This window comes from Schistocerca americana, chromosome 3 (genome assembly GCF_021461395.2).
Source record: "Schistocerca americana isolate TAMUIC-IGC-003095 chromosome 3, iqSchAmer2.1, whole genome shotgun sequence".
Classification (NCBI taxonomy): Eukaryota; Metazoa; Arthropoda; class Insecta; order Orthoptera; family Acrididae; genus Schistocerca; species Schistocerca americana.
In genome coordinates, this window is record NC_060121.1 from 431,706,902 (window position 1) to 431,732,008 (window position 25,107).

Genomic DNA, 25,107 nt, shown 5'->3' on the forward strand with positions numbered 1-25,107 from the left:
TGTGTCTCTGCGACAGGCGCGCTAAACAATGAGCTGCTGCTGTCAATAATTACAGCGAACAGCGAGATAGAGTGTGCCGAAAGGACACCTTCTCAGAAATACCAGTTAACCGAAAGAAAATGAGAAAAACAATTTCTAAAACACGTTGAAGGGACAGTTTAAGAAATTTCTACGTTTTCCCCGGTTCACGCCATACAGCTTAACAAATGTAACGATAAATAGCAAACTAAGACGGTAGCACAACATGGACGTGTAATTATGTGACATAAATGTCTGTGAGTGTTTTTGTGTGTATGAATTTGCGATGGACAAAAAAATGAAGCTTTGTAGACATACTTGTAGTAGCATAAGGATATTAAAACTCCATTGACTTGATTCAAGTGACCAACTATGAGCCCCACTGTAAATAAGGCTACTGTATACTGTCTTGCTAAATAAAGAGACTTATTTCTGACAGTATACAGTAGGGGGCATTTGTAATGTACCTTTTGCATTTTTTGCTTTTATGTAGCCTAGCTTGGAGCCTGCGCCTGCTGCCATGTATTTTTGATTTTCAAGTGTTAAAAAACATAAGATGGTTTTTCTCTTCCTCAGTAAGAGGAAGGACTCGCTCTCTGTTAATGAAGGAAGGTAGACGTACTTTATTTTAGAGCGAAATCGGCGGTAACCATTTTGGTTGTGAGAATAATTAGAAAGTTTGTATTTTTGATGTGCATAGAAGAAATAATATAGTAGTATTTCACCAGTGAAAAACTGAATTTTTCCAAGTAGTGCCGTAATATATAAAAATCCAAGAAGCCCAACTGTGTACTTCAGAGTTATTAGGAAGATCTGATTACAAAAGGAATGATAGACATGGTCAAGTTTTTGTAGGTGGATATGTGATTGGGCGTAGTATTATTAATTGGTGAGCATAAATCTACAACAAGAGAAAGACTACTTCGTTTATGTAGAACTAATATGAAAAGATTCTTTACCAATTTAGAGGCTTAGCTTAGTTTATTGTGCTTCCCCGATATGCCGAAAAATTAATCTCACTGTTGCCATATATCTAAACATTTATTATTGTTTTTTTATTATATTATAAAGGGCACTCAAACGTAAGTCTCTGTTGTTAAAAATAGTGTGTAGGTGAGATGTGAGTGCCAACCTTTTCATTTTAGGGAGCTGTTGGCGCCTAAGATGTAAACGCATTTCCAGTGCTTCTCTTTTAACTGAAACTGATCTAATCGCTTGTAAACAAGTCCCTATGCAGCTATATTGAAACGTCTCTAACTTATGAACATACTTGACACTGGCATTCTCATATACTGTGCAATCATATTGAGTCCTGCTGCTAATTTAAACTCAATATAAGGTTAATAAAACATTTGGGTTAGCACCCCACTGTGCTCTAGTTAAAGATTTGATGATGATCATGACTAGGAGGCTAGTATCAATAATGATCTTGATGTGAAGAATCCAACTGAGTCTAGAATCCAACCACATTCCCAAAACTTTGGCTGAAATGTGTAGTTCTATGCGAGAATTTCTTTATAGTGCCCTTGGTGTCTTGAAAATATCATAACTGATAACTTTGAAGAAGAGATTTCAAGGCCATTAGCATGTACCCAGTCGTCCACTTTTAAAACTGCCTCTGTCGGAATGCTGACTGTCAAATCCTCTGTGGATTCAGATGAGTATAGGCATATTTCACCTGCATACTGCAGAAGACAAACGTTAGGAGTAATAATGGGGGCTTCAGAATAAGATGGAGGAGCTAATTTTCACGCAAAGCCTTCTAACCCTACATGGTATAACGACTCCATTTCTTACTAGGCTAATTACTGTTTAGCTCTACAGGGCCATTATACTGAAATGTTTCCCCACACCACCTAGTATTGTCTTTCTATTTGTGTGAGTAACTGTATGTTCACTGTTGTGGGTAAATACATACAGCGTACACAGGGCGGTGTGTGAAACTGATGGCGATTACACGCTTCCGCTGTTGTAGAAATCTGCTCCAGATGCTGCAGATACCGTGTTGAGCTGAAAGTGGTAACCAAAATACGGAGAAATATTCTTCGGGGGTCTGTTGCATAGCAATCAGATTGCTTTCAGTTCTGAGAAATGTCCAGTTACTATTGTGGATTTGAATGATCCATGAAGTGACTTCTTTTCCGAAGAAAACATCGAACTATTTCACTAGAACTGAACGCTCCCGTCGGAACTGTTCTCAACTGGTGTTTATTAGTAAATCACAATAGCAGTACATCGCTGGGTGTATAATAAGACGTACCTTCTTGAAATGAACAATATTTTATTGTTCTATTAACTGATTTCCTTCCATATGCACTTATATTTTACAATGTGAATAAAAAACTCGCAATGGCGTCGATTTTTTACATCACAAGAATGGCTCTCCTCTACTAAAATTACTCTTAACCAGAACAAACAAAAACTATATCCTAAGAATAATTATGTGAGCGCTGTCCGCCACAGAGTAATAAACGATATCTTTGTCTCTCTCTCGCACTGTCACAGCAAGTTACGCTGCATGATACATCATAATGGTCCATTACAGAACATCCAGCAGCATGAAGATGTTTTAGAGTGCGAATTGTCTTCCACACTTGAGATATGTTAGATTCCCCATTCAATCCATTTCAGTGGGCGATCCAAGCTACCTTTTTCGTCAAGAATCTGCTGGTGTTTGCAACTATTCTTTTAAGATCCCTGAATCTATTCAATGCCTGTTCCCTATGATATTTAATTAGTGCTAATCTTCTTTTACCCATGGCTTTGGAACTTTCAGTATCCCACCAAAAAACACTTGATTTACCAGAGAAAAATTCTATTCACCGCTGGAGAATTGCATTGTCAACTGTTAGATCAATGTCTGCCGTAAGAGCTGTGTAGGCTTCCTGTGGTGTCCATCCTGGATGCAGTTTCCTGAGTTCTTCTTGCATAGTTTGTTGATATGTTTTCCACCAGGCATCCTTGATTTTCCATAGGCTCTTTGAGTAACGTCTCCTTCTCAGACTTATATTGAGACCCAGTGCTATTTTACCCTTTCATCGGGGGCAGCTGTTCAAATTGATACATGTCGATATTTGCTGTAAATTATTTGTCAGCGGTTGATAGCACTGGCGCCTTCTCGCTGGTAGCTTCCCTTCTCTGAACTCTTTCCATTGTTCTGAGCTTCAGTATCAATGTGACTGAGCTGTTGTCGAGATATTTGCTGATTGCTCAGTTTGATACACCACGCCTGTTCCAGTTCATTTCAACAGGTAATTCCTTTGATTATCAACATAACTTAGTAAGTAGCAGAAAGCAAATTTAGAATTTAAAATTCACTTATACTTTTTTGGAGCGTTTAGTCGTCTTTTACTCTTGTCTGAATATCAAGTATCAAATTGATACACCGCGCCCGATTGCGTTTTTTATAGGAATTTTATGATTTTAGGTGGGATAGACTTCATGATGGCAGGCTACAGTAAGACATATAACCTCCTCGACACAAATCATGTTGCGGAAATCCAAAAAAACGCTATTCTAAGAGGATAATACTGAATTTCAAGAGGATTTTGAAGACAAAGTGGACACAGATGTTGATGACTAGTTGAAGTCTGGCCAGAAGATTCAGAAACAGAGGAAGATGACAGTGAAGATGATGAAGAAATACTTGAGGAAAACGGCAATTACTATATTGGAAGGGACAAAGAGACGCAATGGAATAAAGTTCCACCATCGCAGAGAGTATGATTCAGGGCTCTCAACATTATTCTGAAGTTACCTGGACCAATGGGTGTGGCAAAAGAAGTGAGAACGCTTTTGGAATTCTGGAATTATAGTTTTGTGTACAAATCATTATATTGAGAGTGTCAAAGCTTCATTCCAGCGTGAGAGAGATGTAAAACAAATATACGTTATTGAATTGAAAGCCTTCATCAGGATCTTATTTTTAGATGGAGTAAACAAAAGTAACACACAAAGCTTAGAGGATATGTGGGGAACTGATAAGGATGGCATTGAGAAATTTCGCCTTGTAACGAACATAAAACGTTTCAAATTCATTATGCATTATCTTAGATTTGACAATCATGCAACTCTTGATGAAAGGAGACAATTAGACAAGATAAAAGAGATTCGGGAAATATTTTCTATATTTATACAGAACTGCCAGAAATCCTATACCCTCAGAGAAAATGTTGCAGTAGATGAGAAACTGGAAGGATTCCGTAGAAGTTACAGTTTTCGCCAATATCTATATAGCAAACCAAACAAATATGTGATTAAGATATATGCTATTGTGGATTTCCAAGTATTTTGCCAGTATAATTTTGAAATATACGCTGGGTTGCAACCAGAAGGATTGTATCATGTAAGCAATAAACCTTCCGATATTGTTCTGTGACTATGTGAACCTATTTATCAGTCATGTCGAAATATGACTGCAGACAACTGGTTTACTAGTATTGGCTTGATAGAACAGTTACGAACGAAATATCTTTCTTTTGTTGGAACTATGAAGAAAAATAAGTGTGAGATTCCTCCAGGTTTTGCTACCAGTAAAGGAAGGGCTGCCAACAGTTCACTTTTTGGCTTCAAGAAAGGGTGTATTCTAGTTTACTATGTTCCTAGAAAGGGGAAGTGTGTGATCCTAGCATCAAGTTTGCATGACGATAATTCAGTAGTTGCTGACACTGAAGATAAACTAAAGCCATCGATTGTAACACTTTATAACAGCACCAAAGCTGGACTCAACATTATGGATAAGTAGACCTCTTCACACAATGTTGCAAGAAATGTCTGCTGTTGGGCCATGGTTATATTTTTTGCAGTGATTAATGTGTGTGGAATCAATGTACACGTAATCTATTGTGGCAATTTTATAATAGCACCAAAGGTGGACTCGACATTATGGATAAGTAGACCTCTTCACACAATGTTGCAAGAAATGTGTGCTGTTGGCCCACGGCTATATTTTTTGCAGTGATCAATATGAGTGGAATCAGTGTACAAGTAATCTATTGTGGAAACAATGAGAATTGTATCAGAAGAAAAGGACTCCTGAAACAACTATCTCAAGTATTAGTATTACCTCACTTGGTTCAAAGAAGTTTGAACACCACAGGAGTTCAACTGAGGCTACAACACTATAGGCGAACATGTGAAGATGAAGCGAAAGATGAAAAGACAAAAGGAGAAAAAACAACTGCAGGCAAGAGGAAAAGGAGTAATACCTGCACAGTAAAAAAGAGACTGACAAAATATTGTTGCAAAATGTGTCAAGAGCCAATCTGTTTGATGCACATTGAACCTTTTTGTTTTGAGTGTGTTAAAATTCCTCATGTTACTGCAGTCCAAAAGTAATATTACCATTGTTGTTGTGCTATAACGTCATCTTTGCCTTTCTGTAAACATATTTGTCATTAATAATGAGTTTAATTAGTGAAATGAAATAAAGAAGCAAGTGAAAAAAGGTGATGTTATCATTTGTTACCACAGTCCAACATTTTCTTTCCCTCGTGATAACTGGGTGTTGTGTGATGTCCTTAGGTTAGTTAGGTTTAAGTAGTTCTAAGTTCTAGGGGACTGATGACCATAGATGTTAAGTCACATAGTTCTCAGAGCCCACAGTCCAACACTAACGAAAAGAAATCTGAATGAATAATATTTCTATTGCTGTTGTGCTCTTATGTCTTCTTTGTCTTTCTTGAAAGATATTTTTAATTTATTGTGTGTTTTGTTAATGAAATTTAATAAATAATCACGTGAATAAGTGACATGTTGAATTTGATACACCACGCCTGATCTCATTGCAAAAAACGTCGCACCCAACAAAAGGTTAGTGAGGTAATGGTCTGATCGCATAGAATATCTTAACTCCTCCCACTTACAGATTTTGTGGAAATCCGGCAACATAAGGCTCAAGCCCACTGTAGATGGTTGTCTATAAGGAGAAGGTAACATTGTTGAGGGATCCATTATTGAAAATGATCAAATCTAGATCCATGGCTGCAGTGAAGAGGCAACAGCCTTCTGGACCATTGACAGCATTTTCTCAACCACTGTGATAAGAGTTAAAATCCCCACAGATAGTGAATGGTGGATGAAGCTGAACAAACAGATGTTGCCAGATATTGCTGCTGGCTATAGTCCTGGGAGCTTTATATACGGACACAATACAGAAGTTACCATCCAGTGTTTCTATTTCTACAGCTGCTACCTGAAATGTTAAATTGTTATAGTTTAAATATATAATGTTGTAATTAATGGTGTTCTTAATTAATAATACCGCTCCTCCTTCATTGTCTGGCCTGTATGACCTTACTAAATTATATCTTTTGAAATGAACATTTGTTGCTCAATCCATGTTTCATGTAGAGTCACAATGGAGATTTTTTTGTTTACTAGTTCTTTTTTCAATATTTTCCTGTTTGCAACTGCTGACCTAGGATTCCATTGTAAATATACTGGCCATTTGGAAGTGAGAAGATGTTTCTTTCTGGTTCTGAACCATGTTTCATTTCTTGGATAAAACCGAGGAGAGCATATTGTAAATTTCTGCTTGCTCTACATTGTCTGTTTTCGAAGATGTTAACTCAGTTATTAAATTTAATATTCCAGATACTAGCTCATCAATGAATGCAGAGTTCTTGTCCTCACCTCCTAGAAATTGTCCACATGTGACTGGTAACTGGGGAGTACCAATGTGATAATGTTGATTGTCAGGATACTCTGCAATGTGGATTCCAGGTAAACTTATATTGGCAAAGAGGGGGGGGAGTAGGAGTCAGTGAAGGTTTCTTTAGGCTTAGGTCTTTTGTGGTGGTTGATTGTTATGAATCTGTGCTGTGCCTTTTGAGGGAGAGGAAATTCCATCTTCCAATCCAGTTTACTTTTACCCTGGTTTCCTGCCAATGAGGCATACGGTCTGCAGTTAACATATTCTTCAGCTTCTTTGAAAGAAATGTTGAGGACACCTGAAGAATTTTTTTAATGTTTTGCTGTTTTAGATACATTGGGCAAGTTTCGTCTCTTGACTTGTGATTGCCTTTGCAATGTTCATAGCATGTACTTTGGCTTGAGCACATTGACTCCTCATGATTACCTTCACATTTATTACACTGTATCTCTGTCTGGCACTGATTACATAAATGGCTGTATCTTAGACAATGGAAGCATTGTATAACTAGAGGAATATAAGACCTAACTGAACATTGCATACCACAGATTTTAATATATTCTGGTAAGAACTTTGACAAGAACGTGATAACGATGTTTGTTGAGGCACGTTGGTTATTACTGTACCCAAGTGATTTATTCCTTTGCACATTTTACATACATCAGTCAAGGGGATTATAGACTGGCTTCCTTCAGCTCCTCCTCTAACAAATTAGCATCTACATTTTTTACAACTTCCTGAAGGTGAGTTCTGTGAGTCGATATACAAGAAACCATTTCTTTTGACCTAGAGGGTTGCCTTCTACAGATTTATTGGCAGCTGCCCTTGTAGTGAAATGAGTGCACACTCTACTCTTCCCTACAGTTTTGAGATTCGCAATTATATTTTTAAATGCGGCATCTGAGATGAATAATAATTTTCCCTAAGCCATGGGATGGTATTTACCAACATTACCATTGATTCCCTCGACAAACACAAAGAAAGGACTAGCGGCGTCAACCTGATATCTGTTAGTTTTATTTTGATCCTATGTAGTAGACACATTTTTAAGAATCGGAATTTCTCTCTGTGTGATTTGCACTTCTCTCAGTACTTGCACTCTGACTGAATTAATCTTCTATGGCGGTGTTATCGTCTCTGATCGGGTAATGGAACTTCTCTGTTTGTTTAATGATCTGTTTCGATACTTCGAATGTTTGTTGAGGAAGATGAGTTGGGAATACCAGTCTCTTCTCCCTCAGGTCTTCAAGGAAGTAAGCTTTGACACTAGTCTTAACGTTTGATCTACTTCCATTCTCAAACTTACGAGACCTTCTGCCCCCTGCAACTCATGAGCATATATTTCAACATCGGGATGGAACCTTCTCCTCACCCCACAACCCCCCTGGAAGATCCACTGTTCACTTCTCTTGTACCACCGGCTGTCAAAAATTATGCAAAACTGATGATCTTGATAAACAAAATATCTTACACACTAAAAAGGAAGAGTCGAATCCGAGTTTTTTCTGCATTTAACACAAATTAACTTCAGAAAATTAGCGACGGCGATTTTATTTATTTGATTGTTAACAAAAGAACCGGATGTAAAATTGTGCACTTCACAAAACGCAAAAAAGTAGTAAACCTAAACCTATAATACCACAGTTATGGTTGGGATCAGTCAACCCTAGAAATACCTGGGTGTAACACTTTGTAGGGAGATGAAATGGAACGATAATATATTTATTTACTTAGTCCGAGGATCATTTTTAGTGTATTGTTTGCACATATGATATAAGTCAAGGGTAAAAATTAATTTGTGATAATGGTAGTCATTGTGACTGTATACACGGTCAAATTGGATGATAGTACAAATTCAATGAGCACATGCATTTGCCTACACAGGAACAGCGACTGAAAGATATTAAAATTGTTGAGCCATCACAAGTCACAATGTAATTTTTTAAGATGGTAGTGCTGGTCGAGTGAAACACGTATAATAAAGAAATAGTTACATGCATCTTGCGGCAGCTCTGGAATTTTAATAATTTAAACTGGCACACTACATTGCTCCTACCTTTGATAACAGTAGTTATTAAAAGAGACTAAGTGATCAACACAATAAATTCTAACATGAAGTGACATAGTACATAATTAACAATATTTGGTAAATGTGGTTCACTTTTAATAATGCGCCAGAAATTCAGAGACATTGTGAAGCAGTGGCCATGCAAGATATGTTTGAACTTCACCTTAAACGTATTTAATTTCGTAAGCATTTCAAGTTAGAAGGCATATGGTTATGTAACATAGCTCCCAGGTGATACAATCCTCTTTTTCAAAAGTTTTTACTTACTTTGCTTACGTGTATTCAGTTTTTTTATTAAATTGTTTAGGTGCATCTCCCACTTCAAATCTTCCTCAATAAGTATGCCTAAAAAATTTTGTATGACTCACATTTGAGACACCTTTTTCCCCTCAACAGTGAAAACAGTGTTTGCAGGATGGCAGTTTTGTGTGGTGGGAAAGTTAACTGTCAGTTTTTTTTTCAGAATTTGTAATAAGCTTATTGGTCTTGAACCACTGTACTAAGCTGGGGTTAGTTGCGAATAAGAAGGTAGTAGAATGTAGGTTTATTGGTAGAATATTAGGGAAATGCAGTGACTCTTCAAAGGAGATTGCTTACAAATCATTCGTGCGACCTACTCTAGAATATTACTCAAGTGTGTGGGACCCATACCAAACAGAGTTAATAGGGGATATTAAATGTATACAGAAAAAGGCTGAATGAATGGTCAAATGTTTGTTTGCCCCGTGGGAGAGTGTCACAGAGAGGTTAAAAGAACTGAACTGGCAGACTTTTTAAGGTGGACGTAAGCTAACCCGAGAAAGCCTTATTGCAGAGTTCCAGAAACTGGATTTAAACGATGACTCTAGAAACGTACTACAACCTCGCACGTAACACTCCCACAGAAATCGCGAGGACAGACGCTGTTAGGCAGTCATTCTTCCCGCAGTCGATATGCGAAAGGAAAAAAGCCTTAATAGCTGGTACAATGGAATGAACCCTCTGCCAAGCACTTCATTGTGGTTTGCAAATAATTATGTAGATTCATTTTTAATAGATGTTTTGCAACTTTCTTCTCGGTAAATAATATTAATTTTTACATTCCTACGTGCGCGTAAATATGGTCCATTCGGGCGTTTCGATACGCTGAGTATAGTGCCGATAACTTTATATCTTCTGGTGTATCACTTATGTAACGAGTTCATCCATGAGCTGGGAGATTCTAACTAAAACTTGCTGTGTGGGGATTGGTTGTAGTCACTGATATCCCTCTTTGTTCAGAGATATACTTTGCAGTTTGCGCTTACGGTGTGAAGTGGAAAGTAGTGGTGGTTGGGTGTGTCGAATACACCGCGCAAATTTGAAGGGTATGAGGAATGTCAAAACAATTGGTCGAGATTAGCCGTGTTTTGTTTGTTTATTCACATGTTTGAGGATTTTGTGTAGTTGATGTAAATTATCCCAAACCAATGTATCCTTAACGGTGGGTTTTTGTCAACACAGGTGCTTCGAAAATCCACTTGAAACTCTAGGAAAACATGCCTGTCGTGTGGCCAGCCGTAGGAGCGTGCGTTCTTCCTAATGTTGGAGGATGGTTTGGCGCATTTTTTGTTGCCCGAAACATCGATACGTGGTATGCGGTGAGTACTGATGTCTGATCTATTTGCTTTAAGACGTGGTAACAAGGGTAACAGTGTAGGGAAGCCCACACTGAATTCAACCCGGTCTTAATCTTACCCTAAACTCTTCGTGTTCAGGAAAAACTACGTTGAAAAGCCTGACACTCCACAATATTCTAAGTAACTTTTTACTTTTCAATCAGTAGTTTAACATGACTGTTATACACATGCCGAGAATGTTGTGCAGTTTAGTCAGCGTTTTGCAAGTTTCAGACTTTACTCTTACCAGTGTGATATCACACACCAGGTTCCCATTATAAGCAAACTCATATATAATCAGGTGTCTGTGTGTGCAACGGACTAAGATGATGTGAACTAACGTAAAATCTTTAAATAAAGTGATTTTAGCTTAAATTACTGTATGATTGGGCTGAACTCATATATTTGGTTGGTTTCCCATGTATCCTGTACATTAGACATACGTTCTGAAATTGTGTACGTTATGAGATGAATAAAACACATTTCACATTACATTCCTGCAACATCAAAGAGCAGTTGAGGTATTCCTTGATTGGATTGATCACATCCCATTCCAGTTTAAGGTAAGATTGCAAATTAGTGGTGTAGAGAATAACTCAAATTGTGTGTGGGACTGCTACATTGTGGGGTCCCGGTGACCATTATAATCGTGACCCCCGCCCCCCCACCATTCAGCTTGTTGTTTTTTCAGTAGGCAATTGTTGTTTGATATTATATGAAATATTTTTGGGAAGTTCATATCCCAGACAGTGTGTGTCATTTATACCAGTAATTGACATATGTACAAACTTCATCCTGATTTACATTACATGATACAAATGACTGAAGGTTGCTGTAGTCTGTCTTGTATATGTAGTTGGTTGAAGTGAGGTTAACTGGCTGTGAGGGTTAACTCAACCACACTATTAAAAATGAACAAGTAAGAAAATTTTACCATTTCGAAAATTTAATTAATTCAGCTCACAGCCTGTCATCTCATGCTGTTTTGACAGCCAAAATAGGTCACTGCTGTGTTACTAACCATTGTTGACAGGATTTGAATTAAATTTTTTGTTCATTTTGTTTTCACTCTGTCTTTGTCATTGCCTATTAATTGTGTTTGTGATGTCAGTTATTCATCCAGAAATCATCTTTAAATAAGGAAGTGTCATTTTAAAACAATGAAAATAAATAGCTCAAAGAATATACATACATGTTGAACATATAAGTGTGCTTGAAGAGGACAGGGTAACGTGTAAACTTAGGCATGTTTATTCAATGTGAAACCAAACAGCCAAAAATCAGTGTCATACATAAAAATCAAGTTATGGAAGAAGCTCAGTCCATCAGATTCTTGTAACTAAACTTGGACAAAAATATAAGTTGGCGAGCAGATATAGATTATTTAGCAACTAAATTAAACAGCCTTGCTTTTGCAAAGGAGGTGCTATCTAGTGTAATTGACATAAACAACAGGAAAGTGGTGTACCACAGGTACTTTGAATCCATAATTAGATATGGTTTAGTTTTGGGAATTCAAGCCACATGTCAAGGTCGTGCTACATCAAAAAAAGAATTGTTAGAAAAATATATGCTGTTTATCCAAGAACATCCTGTCTCCCACTATTCAAGTTATTAGATCCGAACCTTATCTTTTTACACAGTAATTGTTAGCTAACTGAAGAAAACCATTTCAAAATATGTCCAACACTAGATACAAAATTCCATGCTTTGACACACCACTAAAAATCCTATCAACAGGCAGCCAGGTAAACTGGAATGAAAGTGTACAATAAACTCAAGGGTAGAGATGTAATGAGCATGGAGATAGCGAAAACTGTGCTTGGTGGGGAAAATGCAGCTACGGTGTTGAGGGATTTATGAATGATGAGATGATCGTTTGAACATTGTAACTATATTATATCATAGTGTTGTGCATAATATTGTCTGTATAAAATACTGACTGGAAAATTTATATATTAAGTATTGGTAGGCCTACATCAGGAGAAAAAAAAAAAAAAAGAAATTTAATAATCTTATGATGTTCGACGTAAACCTGTGCTGACAGACTTAATGTTAGAAAATTATGAAACTATGTATATCATAAGATGAAAATTCTCCTGTACAGTATGATCTGTAAAATGTGTGTTAAGAGAAGAATAAAATACAAATTTGCTTGGAGTCTCACCTGGCTCTAGGATGGAACCATTGTCTCAAGTTGGATAAATAGTAAATTAAAAATATGTTTCTAAAGAATTAACACTATGTTTCTAAAGCTTTCATTATCTATTTCATTTACAAATGTTCTTCTGATTTAGGATATGCTGTTGCAAACCATATTTCACTAGTGCATATGGGATTATGTGAACCACCCATTTTGGGGTTAACAGGTCAGTGGTTCAGCTAACCTCACTAAAGACATGTCTTGTAAATATTCTTATGTTCACTGTTACTGTGTGTGCTAATGGAAGCATTATTAAGAATAATAATGTGGCATAATGTTGATTGCAGTGTTCATAATGCCAAGAATAGGACAGACAACCACCAATCATTGAAATTATCCACCAGAACTGCTGAAAGACACAGTCGGTGAACGGAAAAATGTTATTTGTGGAAATTACAAAGCAGCCTGGGCATTCCTAGGTCAATCCTTAAACAATTGATTTTGTTTGATTTGATTTGCACAAGGATACCAAAACTTTAGTGGTTGTAGTGCCCAAATCAGTTTATTGTGTGGTTTTACTTCCTGTGATTCTAGTAAAGTCAACTGGTGGGCTTAAAGAGTACTAGGAGACCCTTTACTAATTCCTTATCAGGCATGATTTCTTTGCGACTTGGTGACTTGAGTTTTCTGTGTCTTTTACACTTAAACACACGGCATGGGAAGATTAGTTATAGTGCTTTCACATCGCCCTTACCACATAGTCTGCACTTAAGTGCTTCTTTCTTGTTGCACATTGTGTGTAAGTGTTATTTAAAGTTCCCATGGCTAGTCATTAGTCCTTATTTGTTTAATCTGTTTCTTGTTAAAGTCCAGGACTACAGAACTTCACTTGAAACATGGCTTTGGCATCATTAGCTTGTTATATTTTTGGTTTTGGGTCTCAATCCAATAATCTACATGCTGCCTCCTGATTCATCTACATAGTTTTGATTTTACCGTCACATTTGTGATGGTTAGGGTAGGCTCTGATCCAATAAATGGAGTTGTCACACACATCCTGGCTAGCTTATCACCTTGTTCATTGCCATTAATTCCTGAGTGATCAGGGGTTCCAAGCAGGTTTACCTTGTTGCTTTCCTTCTAGTCTTGCAATGGCATCGTGGCATTCTGTTACAGGGGATGATAGAGATTTCATAGCTGCTTGGCTGTCTGAATAAAATGCAGATGCTATGCTCCCTGCAGCAGCTGCAAAAATTCCTCTCCTTGCAGCTCTGCTAGCAGATATTTCTGCCTTGAACAGGCTGTACTGCATATGCTGGCCCCAGCGCATACATACATTTTTGACATGTCAGTAAACCAGACCGTGTCTCCTGAACAGTGTCAGGGTTCATTCTTCCATTGCTCCCTTCTTCCAACTGTTACACTGAAAGGTTTATTGACACAGCTGAAAGCTGTTTTATGGTGAGCTGGAATTTACCTGGCCATTCCTATATTTACCACACTCACTATGTTGGTGTAAGATTCTAGATATCCTACAGGTATCCAGTATCCAGAATGAAATTTTCACCCTGCAGCAGAGTGTGCACTAATATGAAACTTGCTGGCAGATTAAAACTGTGTGCTGAACTGAGCTTCAAACTGGCAAAGGTCACGAGTTCGAGTCTCAGTCCGGCATACAGTTTTAATCTGCAAAGAAGTTTCATGTCAGCGTACACTCCACTGCAGAGTGAACATTCTGGGAACATCCCCTAGGCTGTGACTAAGCCATGTCTTTGCAATATCCTTTCTTCCAGGAGTGCTAGTTCTGCAAGTTTCGCAGAAGAGCTGTGAAGCTTTAGGAGGTAGGAGATGAGGTACTGGTCAAAGTAAAACTGTGAGGACGGGTTGTGGGTTGTGCTTTGGTAGCTCAGTTGGTAGAGCTTTTGCCCGCGAAAGGTAAAGGCCCCGAATTCGAGTCTCAGTTTGGCACACAGTTTTAATCAGCCAGGATGTTTCAGGTATCCAGTTATTTCCAGTTTCTAATCTGTATGCTTCTGTTCTTGCCTCCACTGTAACCCAAAGGTGCAATGGGAGCTTTTCGAGCATGGTCTCTATCCCTACAGTGGGTGTGTAGCTAATTCCACCTTTCCTGACCAAACAGACCAATCTCTGCAGTTTGCCAAGCTTCGCAGCCACCTTCTGTTCTACTTTATTCCACCTTATTTTAGCCCCATAATTTATTGTGTTGTATTACAGTGTTGTATATCCCTTCAAGTAGGTTATTTTCCAGACATGCTTAAGTACGTAATAGTTAAGCCACAATTCAAAAAAGGCACAAAAAATATAGAACTATCAAACAATCTCTCTTCTTCCGTCACCATCAAAAATATTTGATAAGGTAGTTGCAGTATAAATTAAAAATTTCATAGAAAAATTTAAAATAATCTCGGAAAACCATATGGATTTCAAATAGGTAAAACCGCAGTATCTATTATAAACCATTTTGTAGATAAAATTAGCTTCTCTCTAGACAACTCACTGCATGTTCATGACATATTAGAGGCCTTTTGTAGTGCTGTAAGTAATGGGGAGCAGTCATGGTAATTAAGACGATAATCACTCATACTTCCATCACATACTATGAATACTTTTATTCTTGCAGGGTACACACAATGTATTTGCATAGAGTGCATACTACAGAAATGATCTGGCAAAAATACAGTTGTTCTTGCTGCGGTAGGGAAGCGACATTACTGCTAGCAGATATTTCTGCTTCGAACAGGCTGTACTACATATACTGGCCCCAGCGTATATGGAGATTTTCGACATGTCAGTGTGGAGCACGGTGACTGGTGTACATCATGAGGCATTGTCCTGCCGGCAATGGTGAGGGCAGGCATATCATAGTCTGCCAGGTGCCTGGGTGGCCAGAAGTGCTCTGGGGCTGACACGAGCAGGTAGTCATCTGAAGAAAGAGTGGATGTCAGACCTACTGTGTCGAGTGTAGGGTGGAAGGGGCATGGAGTGCTCTAATGACTTCGAGACCATGCTGTAGCCTGACTGTCTATTGTAAAATTTGGCTCTAACCATGAGTGGTGAGTCCTGCAGTACTATGGAAATGTATTCTGGGAGGTACTCTCTCAGTTCTAGGCATACTGTAAATTGGCTTGAGGGCCCTGGAGCTGGGGCCAGTGGAGGGTCAACACCAGGTGTGTCCGCTAAAGTCCACGCCAGTTTTAGGTGGTTCAGTGGCACTGTTGTCATTTTTGGCTTGCAAGATATCAAAAGTGTTTGGCCCTCATTTCAACACCTTGTACGGGCCACTGTGCAGGGTGGAGGGCAGGCTTGACAGAGTCAGTCCTAAGCATGAAATGTGTACACGATTGGAGATCCTTGTGCACAAAGATGGTCGGTTTGGCATGGTGGGATGGCAGACGTGGCGGATGTGGTCCCTGACACATTTTACTAGGTCCGGCAGGTTGGTGCCGACAGGGTCGGTGGTTTGTGATATGAACTCTGCTGGGCGGGTGATCGGTTCCCTCTGCCAATGAGGTGTCCAGATCTTCTTTGAAGGCAGCTCATATGCGCAGCAGCACCCAGGGGAGGACCTCTGTCCACTTCTGATGTGTCATACGAATGCTGTCTTGAGGGTGTGGTGCCACCGTTCCATAAGTCCGTTGGACTGAGAATGGTAGGCCGTCGTGTGGAACCGGTGGCACCCACACAGACGGCAGAGCTCGGAGAACAGGGCTGACTCTGACGGCCCTGGCCAGTTGTCAGGGACTCTGGGCAGCCAAAGTGTGCAATTCATAGTGTGATAGAAGCTTGAGCGATGGTATTGGCTGAGATATCAGTCAGAGGTGTGGCCTCCACCCATTGAGTTGCCCTGTCTATGGCTGATGGGATGTTCTTGTATCCGTTTGAATCTGGGAGTGGCCCCACCGGTTCTATGTGGACATGCTGGAAACGGCCCTTCGCAGTGGGGAATTTTCGAAAGGGCAGTTTGGCATTATGTCCTGTCTTGGCCCATTGCCATTGGATGCAGACTCTTGTCCACACAGTGCAGTCTCTTTTGATGTTAGTCCAAACAAAACATTCCTGTATAAGTTTCAGTGTCAGGTGTACTCCGGGGTGAGACAAGTTGTGGAGGAGGTTGGAAGCTGTCTTCCTGAAGTTCTGTGGGATGACTGGTCGTTGCCTGCTATGGAATACGTTGCACCAAACTAGTTTGGTTGTGCCTGCAATGGTGCATTGCTGGAGCTGGAGGCCTGTGGTGTGTCCAAATAGCAGGTTTCAGAGGTTGGTGTCAGTTGCTTGTGCCGCCTCTAGTTGGTTGAACACAAGATGTGCCGATGTGACGGTGAGTCATGAGAGGTAGTCAGCCACCGTGTTTTCTGCTCCTCGTACATAGCAGATGTCTGTAATATATTATGAAATAAAGTCCAGGTGTCGGAATTGTCGAGGGGGGGGGGGGGGGGGTATTTTCTAGCGGGTTTTTAATAGCTTCAGCCAGAGGTCAATGGTCTGTGTAGATAGTTAGCGACCGGTCCCTCAATGTCTTCTTGGGAGTATTGAACTGCTTCGTGTATTGCCAAAAGCTCATGGTCGAAGGTTGACCACATTTTCTGGGAGTTGGTTAGTTTTTGTGAGAGAAACCATAAGGATTGGGTTGCACTTGGTACTTTCTTTTGTAGCACTGCCCTCATTGCCCAGTCACTGTCATCGGCCACCTGGGTGTCCGGCAATGGCAGTGACAGGGTGGTCATCCGAGCGAGCTCGGTTTTGATGTTCCCGAAAGCTGCTTGCTTATCAGGAGTCCGAGTGAGCTTGTGTGTGCCTGATGTGTTCTTGCCGCGGAGTGACTTTGTGAGCTGGAGACATGTTTCTGTGGCGTGAGAGAGGTGTTGGCGGTAAAAATTAATTACCCCTGAAAAACGGTGCAACTCTTGATAGTCCATCAGGAGTGGTAGGTTGTGGATTTGGTCTACGTTTTTCGGGATGGGGCAGATGCCCAAAGCGTTGACGACGTGGCCGACAAATGCAACACATTTATACTGGAGTTGGCATTTGTCCTCGTTGACCACAACACCATGCTCTGCTAGTTGTTGACTACTGCTTGGATGCGTTTCTCATGATCTTGATCTGTTTGTGAGAAGATAATTACATTGTCCAAGTAACAATAGGAAAAGAGCGTGGTTAAAAAAAAAAGCTGTCAGTGATTCATTTTAAGTCTGGGCTGCATTCTTTAGCATGGAGGGCATAAAGAGGAATTCAAATACTCCAAAGAGTGGTTATATCATCAAAGAGAGGAACAAGGAGTTCCACAAGATCCTGTCTCAGGTCTGTTTCTGTTTTATATAGATGATTTACAACTTGATATTGAGTGTCACTCTGTTTTACTTGTGGATGACATATTGTAATCATTAAAAGTAACAATATTGTCCAAATTCCTCAAACTGTGTTAGAAAAATTAGGTACCTAATTTGATGATTTAAACTGGTTAAAATTAAACATGGAAAAGATTCAGTTAATGCAGTTTAAAATAAAACAAGCCAAATTAAATGATCGAATCAATCACAAAAACCCCTTTTTGCAGGAGGGTGTCCTCCTTGGCCATTGGAATCTGCAAATAAGCTCTTCTGCAGTCGATCACACTAAAGATCGTTGCATAAGCCAGTTCCTGGGAGAAGTCCTAAATATTGAGCATGGTGTAACTATCAATGATGGAACACGTATTCAAATGTATGTAGTCTCCACACAGGCACTGCATCTTGGCTGAGTGAGTTGTGACAGTTAGGCATTTGTCGAAGGCCAGGTGTGAATGCGGCGGGTAGTTATTTACATTCCACAACAAACACAGCACCTGTTTCTGTCGTGGTATCTGATTGTTGATGCCCCGGCGCAGCGGAGTCTCACGAGACTGCTGTTGATGTGCCGTAGAAGGGTTTGGCTGAAATCAGAGCAGCTTGGCAACTTTTGGTTAACCACATTGTGTGTTGCATAGTGGTATCTGTGGATGCAGCCTGTGTAGAGGCTGGCTATAGATGTAACAGGTGTTGACATCGGTGCTGGAGCCGATGCAAGTGCTTATCAAGGCGTGATGTTGGGCGGGCACAAGCATCCGGTCGGCAAGGCGTCACTGGGTTTCCAGTAGTTTGTCCTCATGCATTAGCATGGCCATCGGTACATTTTCAAGCAGCTTGAGAAGCCGTAGTGACCAGAGAATATGATCTGGTAAGAGGTTTGTCACGATTCGGAAGCTTAACCTGCACCAGCGCTGACAGGGTGCCGTGGCCAAGCGATGGCCCAGCAAAGGTGAGGTAGAGTTGTTCAGGTGAATGCAACAGGCGCTGTAGTATAAGTGCTTCGCTGTCTCGTATTTGTCAATGGTTGGTGCATGCAATAGGAAGTCACTGATGAGATCGGTGTTGGTGTGGATGTGGTTCAAAAGCCCCAAAAACATGTCGTGGTCATCTGTGATCCCATCTGACTGCATCATGCACTCACAGAGGGCGAACCATGCTTGCAGAAAATCAACTTGTAGCAGTGGCAGATATAACTCGGTGTGTGACTGGTGGTAATCTGCTTGATGGCAAGGGGCCAGGACCTGTATGAGGTTTTTGGAATCGTGTGAAGTATATGGTGTGGGTTTGTGAACACCGCCTGGTGGCGCTGGTAGAGGCGGCTGGAGAACCGAGGAACACAGCATGCTGGGCAGGTCCTGGTTGGTGGCAGTTGTGGCAGATGGTGTATTGGTGTAGGTCACCCAACAGAGCAGCTGTTGTAGGTACTCCTTATGTTCCCATGGTGCGTGGGTCGTAGTTGTGGCCAGGCTTGCTGTATTGATACACTGTAGTCACAAGGTGTGAAAACCCAGCGCTGTTGCAGGTAGACATGGTGTGCTTGCTTGTTGAGTGACATCACATGGCAGGTGTGGCCTGGAGTGCAGCACAGCTGTTGTCAGTGTGACGTATTCATGATGATGTTCCGTGAGTCGCATTGCGGCCGTAACAAGTGTAACATCACCCGGGTAACGTACGGTATAGCCCAGAATGTAAAGTTTTGGAGTAAGCCATGAAAAAACATGGTCTGGCACACAAAGGTCACTTGTAGGGCAGATTTGTCTGCAATAACCTGTAAATATCGATTCTCTGCAGTGGAAGGTGGTCATATGTGGTGGCGCTGTTTGTCAGCAATTCCAGTATTCTGGCAGGTGTCTGTAATTTGGTATGTTGCACGCAGAATGTTGACATGCACTGAGTCGTTAGAATGAAAATGAGTGTGGTGTAGCTCATCATCACTGTCATTGATCGGTATATTAGTGGCACTGATTAGGTAGGAGGTGAGGACAGTGGCAGGCAGTTAATTAAGGGAGTGGCAAGTTTTGTCTCACTACCTTCACTGATAACGTCATTCGGGATTAGTGATTTAGCGTGTTTGTTTGGCGAGAAGTAACGATAGCCTGGTTCTGCAGCTGTTGAAACAATTGGAACATTGTCAACCCTTCGAGAACCACAGTTGTACTGGTTACATTGTCTGGGAATCGACAAGAACACTGAATACATGCACAGATACATCGTCTATAGTGATTCCAGGTGATGAAGCACCATCGTGGGGCATATTCTTTGCGGTGTGAAGTTTGTATCCCATGGTGATTGGCGGCGCACTGGTGTCAGTGTAACACAGCATTTCACGCTGCAGTTGGAAAGAAAATAACAGTGTCACCACCTTAGGTAGTGGGGAGCAGTCTTGGTAATTACAACAATAAATAATTGCTCACACTCCCATCACTTACTCTAAATACTTTTATTCTCGCAGTGTATACACAATGCATTTAGCATTGAGCACATACCATAGAGTACACATCTGGCAAATATACAGTTGTTCTTGCTGTGCTGGGGCAGCAATATTACTGAAGAGTAGAGCCAGTGGTTCTAGGTCCAACAGTGTGAACTGCTCCTTGCTACTCTGTAAACTGGACAAATATGTCATTAGGGGTACTGTATTAGAATGGTTTAAGTCCTACGTAACCAATCGAAGACAAAGAGTGGTTATATCATCAGAGAGAGAAACAAGGAGTACCACAAGATTCTGTCTCAGGTCCCTTTCTGTTTCTGTTTTACATAGATGATTTACAACTTAATATTGAGTGTCACTCTGTTTTACTTGTGGATGACATACCTGTAATCATTGAAAGTAACAATACTGACCAAATTCCTCAAACTGTATTAGAAAAATTAGGTACCTAATTTGATGATTGAAACTGGTTAAAATTAAACATGGAAAAGATTCAGTTAATGCAGTTTAAAATAAAACAAGTTAAATTAAATGGTGAGCGAATCAATCACAAAAACCCCATTTTGCAGGAGGATTGCTGTGTGAAATTCTTAGGAATGCAACTCGATAAAAACCTATCATAAGGCTCACGTAAACAGCACCTTGCAAATAAATTAAATAGCATAGCATTTGCAGTGAGGGTATTGCTACCAGAATTGCTCAGTAGAAATTTAGAAACACTGAAAAAAAAAAAAAAAACATGTGAAAAGCTAGTGCCAAAATGTTAAGATTCAGCCAAAGAATTCGTGAAGGACAACCTGGAAATTAGAGTGAGAGAGAGAGAGAGAGAGAGAGAGAGAGAGAGAGAGAGAGAGAGAGAGAGAGAATGGCTAACTACCTAATAGTGGGATGAAAACCAGGAAACATTTGTTACTTATGAATAGAAATGTCAGAAATAGCCTCCTCGTGTGTAGTTTTAACTACTTGATCTCTCAATTCCAGTTTGAAAGGTTACACTGATTTCATTTTGATATCTTTTGCCACACACGGTGCTAATACTGTGTTATGTGTCAATATTCTCACTTACTGCATCACTTGTTAATGGTGACAGTGTTTGTGCAAGTATAAAAGGAGTTTCCAATGTCATTCCATAACTTGGATGTGGAATAGAAGCAGATGGGCAAAAACTGAGTCTGTGATTTTTGTTAATTGTTTGGTTCCACTTTCTAAGATTATAAAAGAAGCAGGAGGATACATTTTGATTGATATCACCAGTATTGTGACATTTATACAAAATAATAAAACTTAATGACTTCCTATTTTATTGCAGTAAATTTTACACATTTAAAGTTAAAAATTGCTGATTGTGTTGGTTGTTAATATACCACACAGAACTAAGTAGTTAATATTGTTCTATTGATGTAATCAGTATAATTTACTTTATCTTTCAGAAATTGAAGAAACCTGTGTGGTGTCCACCAAATAGAGTTTTTGGACCAGTATGGACAGGTCTTTACTCTAGCATGGGATATGCTTCATACCTAGTGTGGAGAGATGGTGGTGGTTTTGAAGGTACATGAATTAATTCGTATTTTCGTGAAGGTACATCACTGATTGACTTCCTATAGAACCCTGCATTATTTGCTGCTGTATCATGGAATTAACTGTTGAAGGCAGAGCACTAAATGAACACCCTTATTGCCCAGCCATGTGCCATATTTATTAAAGGCATATTTTGTAAAATGACTGCTACATGGGATAGAAAAGAGAGGTTTTAATAATGTTTTAAGCTACACTGAACGTGCACAATGTTTAGTAATGACAAACTGCACCCCAACGAAAGGCATGTGCTGATTGCAGTACAGTGCAGGGTAGCTGCACCACTAAAGGGCTGCAACTACCACTGCATGTGTTAGAGCATGTAACAATATCTCCTTCTACATCTAGATGTGTACTTAGCAAGCAACTGTATGCTGCATGGCGGAGGGTACCTTGCACCACTGCTAGTCATTTCCTTTGCTTTTCTACTCACAAGTAGATTGAGGGAAAAATAACTGAGGGGGCATGACCCCTTGTTTCCCAGCATTATGCTGGATTAATAAGTAGTTTTCACAACCACGTAGCATCATTGATTTTTCGATCAGCCCTTCACACTTATACCACCTATGATTTGAAAGTGACAACAAGTAAGATCTCATCCATTGTGATCAAGTATCCAAATAATTATTTAGAAACACAGATTTTTATTGTGAAGAGCTACAGAGATTCAGAAAATGCACGTGGTATCTGCATTAAAACTTGTGCATCATATAAAACAAGCACCCACATCTAAAACATTAGCTTTAATTGATGAATATTATTGTTATACAAGTTTCATCAAAGTCACAAACAAAAACAGTAGTATCAAGAAACCATCCATTCAGCCTACATCCTCCCCTTCTAAGAAAAACAAATTAAAAGTGAAATAAATGCCGGTCTTATTAAAGTCAACATGAACTGTCATGATGCAAGGGAACAACCCATGCCTCCCTCTCAACCAGGGTGCCATTTTACATCTCGGATTCGTGCTGGCACCTAGTCGAAAGGATCACTGATCTCATCTGGTATCATGGGAGTCTTACTCAAACATCGCGATGGACTGGGAATATTCTCTAAACTATTTCTCAAATGAAAAAGGAAGAGAGTGAGCATTACTCATCCTTAATCAAAATGGAGTACACAAAGCATTTTGTAATAGCTACCAAGTTGCTTGCTGAGGTTGGAAATGTCATATATGAAATAATTCTTGTCTAGCCCGTACTGGTATGTTCAATAACTATAATTTAAAATCCCCCCCCACATACACAAGCACTCTTAAACTCTCATGTTTAAGGGTCCTCACAATGTGTGGAAAATCAATCTAAACAAAAGTACGGCAATGCTAAAGCCCGCTACACACCCTAGGAGGAAATCTTGTCACAAAACTGTAAAAAATTTATTAAGTGGCTATACTGGTGCTTAACACGTCACACCATGTTATGTTTCACTTGCCAAATATTTAGAAATAAATTGTGTTACCTATGTAATTAAAGATGATAATGGCCTTTCTTTCCCCTACAACACTGTATTGCTCTGACTAAGTTCACTTTGGAAAACTGTTTATGTGAATATGTCTTTATTACATTATCCAACTAGAGAAGTAAATATACACTCATTGCTTATTAATTATAAGTAATGTACTTCCATGCATCTTTCACAATCAATAAAAATAAACTGATGAGGTGTGCTAGCCACAGGAATGTAACAAACCACTTCTTGGTTCCTTTCCTCTACAAAATGTATTTATTTTGGATCACAGCCCCATAGAAGCGTATCACAACAAAAGAAACTTCAAACAAGACTGTTCCTGGAATAATTGCCAGTAGTCCTTTTGCTTCAATGTACATTTTTTTCTCTTGATTGAATTACTTGGTGACATTGCTATCATTTCTGTTAATTACCATTTGGATTACATTGCGTGTCATGAGCTAAGCACCTATCTCAAAGAATTATTGCCCATGTTAATAAATAATACAAACAGTAAGAGCAACATTATATTTCTGAACTGAATGAAGTATAGATATTGGATCATTGTCACTCTAATGTTAGTATGTAGTACTAGTTTTTGACCATTGCTCATAAGCAGAAGAAAGTCTAACTTAAATCTCTTTGAATGCTACACCATTCTGAAAAATATTGAATTTGTAATTGCCTAATAATTATTGTTACTCTTCGCATTGTTCATTGTGCCTGTACTTTGATGTTTATGCTGTTATTTTTAAGGTGATGCAAGGCTTCCCTTGGCTCTGTATGGAAGTCAACTGGTTTTAAACTGGGCATGGACACCAATTTTCTTTGGGTCACATAACATTGGCCTCGTAAGTTCCACTATTACTTATGCCTTTGCATTTTTATCCCCTATTTAGGCATTTGTGTATCCACCTATAGTTTAGTTTAATTTTAAATAATTTAAAATTCTTCTTGAATCTTTGTTGGCTGGATGAATTTTCAGTAAGAAGACTTCTGTGGTATCAGTGAAATTATGCTGAAAGATGCCCTAATCCATCAGGATCCGTGTTACTCACTACCAGTGACAGAGAAGTTAAGACATTTCTCTGATGATTGTCACTGCCACTGTGGCAGCAGATTCATATCCCACTTCATATTTCAAACTAGCATGCTGAGATCATAAACCCCTGCTTTCTGGATGTGCAGTTTAGTTCCTTTATTCACTGTGATCTCATTAGCTTGGATTTCCTATGTTCCACAGCTCCAGGAAGAAGGTATCGTCTGTCATTTCATTAATTTCAAAATCCATACCATAGGAAATTATGGGAGAGTGGCCAATTTGGTCAATTGCTGGAGTTGTGTGTGGCTCTAAAAAGTCAATGTAAATCAGGTTTAACCAGTGAAGAACAACGGAAGAATTCGTCTCAGCACTGCATAGGACCCATCACCTGAGATATTGGGGGTACAGATAGAAGTGGGTCTAAACCCATAATGTCAGAATGCCACTTGCCATCTGTGCACTAAGCATATTGCTCTTTGATGGATAAGAGTGCCAGCCAATGACCGGGTGCAGAAAACTTTACAGTCTTTGAGATACAGAGAGTAGGATGTGCAATAAAGGAGAAAAAACAATGGTCACGGTGAAAGTTTCTGAACTCCCTTAAATGTGCCCCTAGTTTCACAATAGTATCTGAAGCTATTAGGATGACTTCAGACGAGCAAAACCATCTGCTGTTAAGCAGAAAGGTAACCCCCTTGATAGCTTCTGTTGAGGGAGGGAAAAGGCAGAGTATTACTGCCACTGATA

The 25,107-nt window shown here is 39.6% G+C and overlaps 1 protein-coding gene across 1 annotated transcript in view; it reads left to right on the forward strand.

Annotated features, from left to right (window-relative positions):
* Positions 1-9,919: 9,919 nt before the first annotated feature.
* The window catches only part of LOC124606885 (translocator protein-like), a 34,114-nt gene continuing 18,926 nt past the window's right edge, over positions 9,920-25,107 (forward strand). The window contains exons 1-4 of the mRNA XM_047138982.1: positions 9,920-10,084; positions 10,221-10,357; positions 21,725-21,845; positions 24,075-24,169. Coding sequence (XP_046994938.1) covers positions 10,256-10,357; positions 21,725-21,845; positions 24,075-24,169 — 318 coding nt within the window. The 5' untranslated portion in view covers positions 9,920-10,084; positions 10,221-10,255. The remainder of the gene's footprint in view (positions 10,085-10,220; positions 10,358-21,724; positions 21,846-24,074; positions 24,170-25,107) is intronic.